Source organism: Limulus polyphemus, unplaced genomic scaffold (assembly GCF_000517525.1).
Source record: "Limulus polyphemus unplaced genomic scaffold, Limulus_polyphemus-2.1.2 Scaffold4614, whole genome shotgun sequence".
Lineage (NCBI taxonomy): Eukaryota > Metazoa > Arthropoda > Merostomata > Xiphosura > Limulidae > Limulus > Limulus polyphemus.
Genome location: NW_013670224.1, coordinates 5557 through 7256, shown reverse-complemented (window position 1 = coordinate 7256; position 1700 = coordinate 5557). Strand labels below are relative to the sequence as shown.

General features: G+C 35.5%; 1 protein-coding gene across 1 annotated transcript in view; it reads right to left on the bottom strand.

Annotated features, from left to right (window-relative positions):
• The window catches only part of LOC106471424 (titin-like), a gene marked incomplete at both ends in the record, with an annotated part of 82671 nt that overhangs the window by 77657 nt on the left and 3314 nt on the right, over nt 1-1700 (bottom strand). Inside the window, one exon of the mRNA XM_013932025.1 lies at nt 82-225. Within this exon, the coding sequence (XP_013787479.1) occupies nt 82-225 (144 nt within the window). The remainder of the gene's footprint in view (nt 1-81; nt 226-1700) is intronic.

Sequence of the window (1700 nt, the reverse complement as noted above, 5' to 3'; positions counted from 1 at the left end):
ACAATTCTGAGTCTATGCTAAACTGAATTTACTCTAATTCTTCAAACAATTTAAAACTGTGAAACAAAAACTGAAACTCACTCTGACAGTTAAGGTTGGCAGATATTTCCGCTGTTCCAATGCTGTTTGTAGCCCTACAAGTGTAGGATCCCGCATCCTCAGGTACCACAGACAAAATAGTTAATGCTACATAACCAAAGTCATGGAAAAGACGATACCTGTGGCCTGTCCAAGTAAAACAAGTGCCCAATGAAACATTTATTATTTAAAGATTCATAAGATATAACTTGAATATTGTTAATAATACCTCATACACCAATAAAAATTTATTTCAATACTTAGTCAGAAATATTTGAATTTTTGCTGTCTAATGTAAAAGATACACTAAAAGTAAAATATACAGTAGCACCTCCACATTAAGGGCATCCTTCTGCATCCAAATACTCTCTATAGCAAGGTGCCCTTAATATCAAAAATGACCCACGCAAAGCTGGATTCCATATTGACCGTAATAATTTTTTGAATTTTAAGCCCCCCCCCCCACGTTGCCATGACATGGAGCATTGTCTACAGGAGGTCCCACGGGGTGGATTAGCTGTGCCCTTGTTTCTTTATTATTACTCACAAAGTTTCAAAGTACTTCTCTTCAGAGTTTGAACTGCTAAACATTTCACATTTATTTTACTGTCAATCACTGAAGTAGAAATTGGATGAAAATAAAGCAACAAACCATCGCTTTTGTCATTCGACTGTTTACGTGACACTGTAATACGATACTCTCTAGAGCAACAAAGCACACGCACAGAAATAAGCCGACTTGACCCCTGCTCCGAGAACACGATGTAGAATTTAGCAGCTTATGTATTCTATAGTGTTTACAACGAGAATTCCCCAGAGTAAATATTTTGCACTTTGAAACTGTGAAAATTTTTATTACAGTATATGGTTCGGAGCCGATCTAATAAACATCGCAAGTGTTTGAATATTGGTCATCCTTCTGGGATGTTTGGAGTTTAGCAGTATACCATACAGGCATACAAAGATAACTGCCCGCTTTATCGAGAGCCCATATAGAAAACGAAACTAAAGACACTGTCCTTTACCCAGAATAACGAGGTGGCCGTTACTGCAAGATTTATTTTGATTAAAATTAAAAGAAAAAAAAAGAGATTAAAAAAATCTGCCCCTAATGGCGTGGTGTCTGTTGTTTCAAGGTGCCCGTTAATCGAGGTTCTACTGTACTTAAATTTTGAATGAAAAAAAAAATGAATAGCAATTTAAGAAATGGTTGAATTGATTCAAAATTATCATTATTTGCTGTATTGAAAAAATATCCATGCATTTATCACTTTGACTAAATGAACTGGAGGTAAGCAATTCGATTGATAATAATTATTAATATTTTTTAACAGTTTATAATGTTAAAAACATGAAGCTAATAAAAGAAAACTCTGTAAATTTAACGGTTTATAATGTTAAAACATGAAGCTAATAAAAGAAAATGTAAATTTAACAGTTTACTACATAACTGTCGTGGAGTCACAGCACCTGTCGACCACATACCTGTCATGGAGTCACATCATCTGTCTATCACGTACCTGTTGTGAAGTCACATCATCTGTCGACCACATACCTGTTGTGGAGTCACATCATCTGTCGACCACATACCTGTCATGGAGTCACATCATCTGTCTATCACG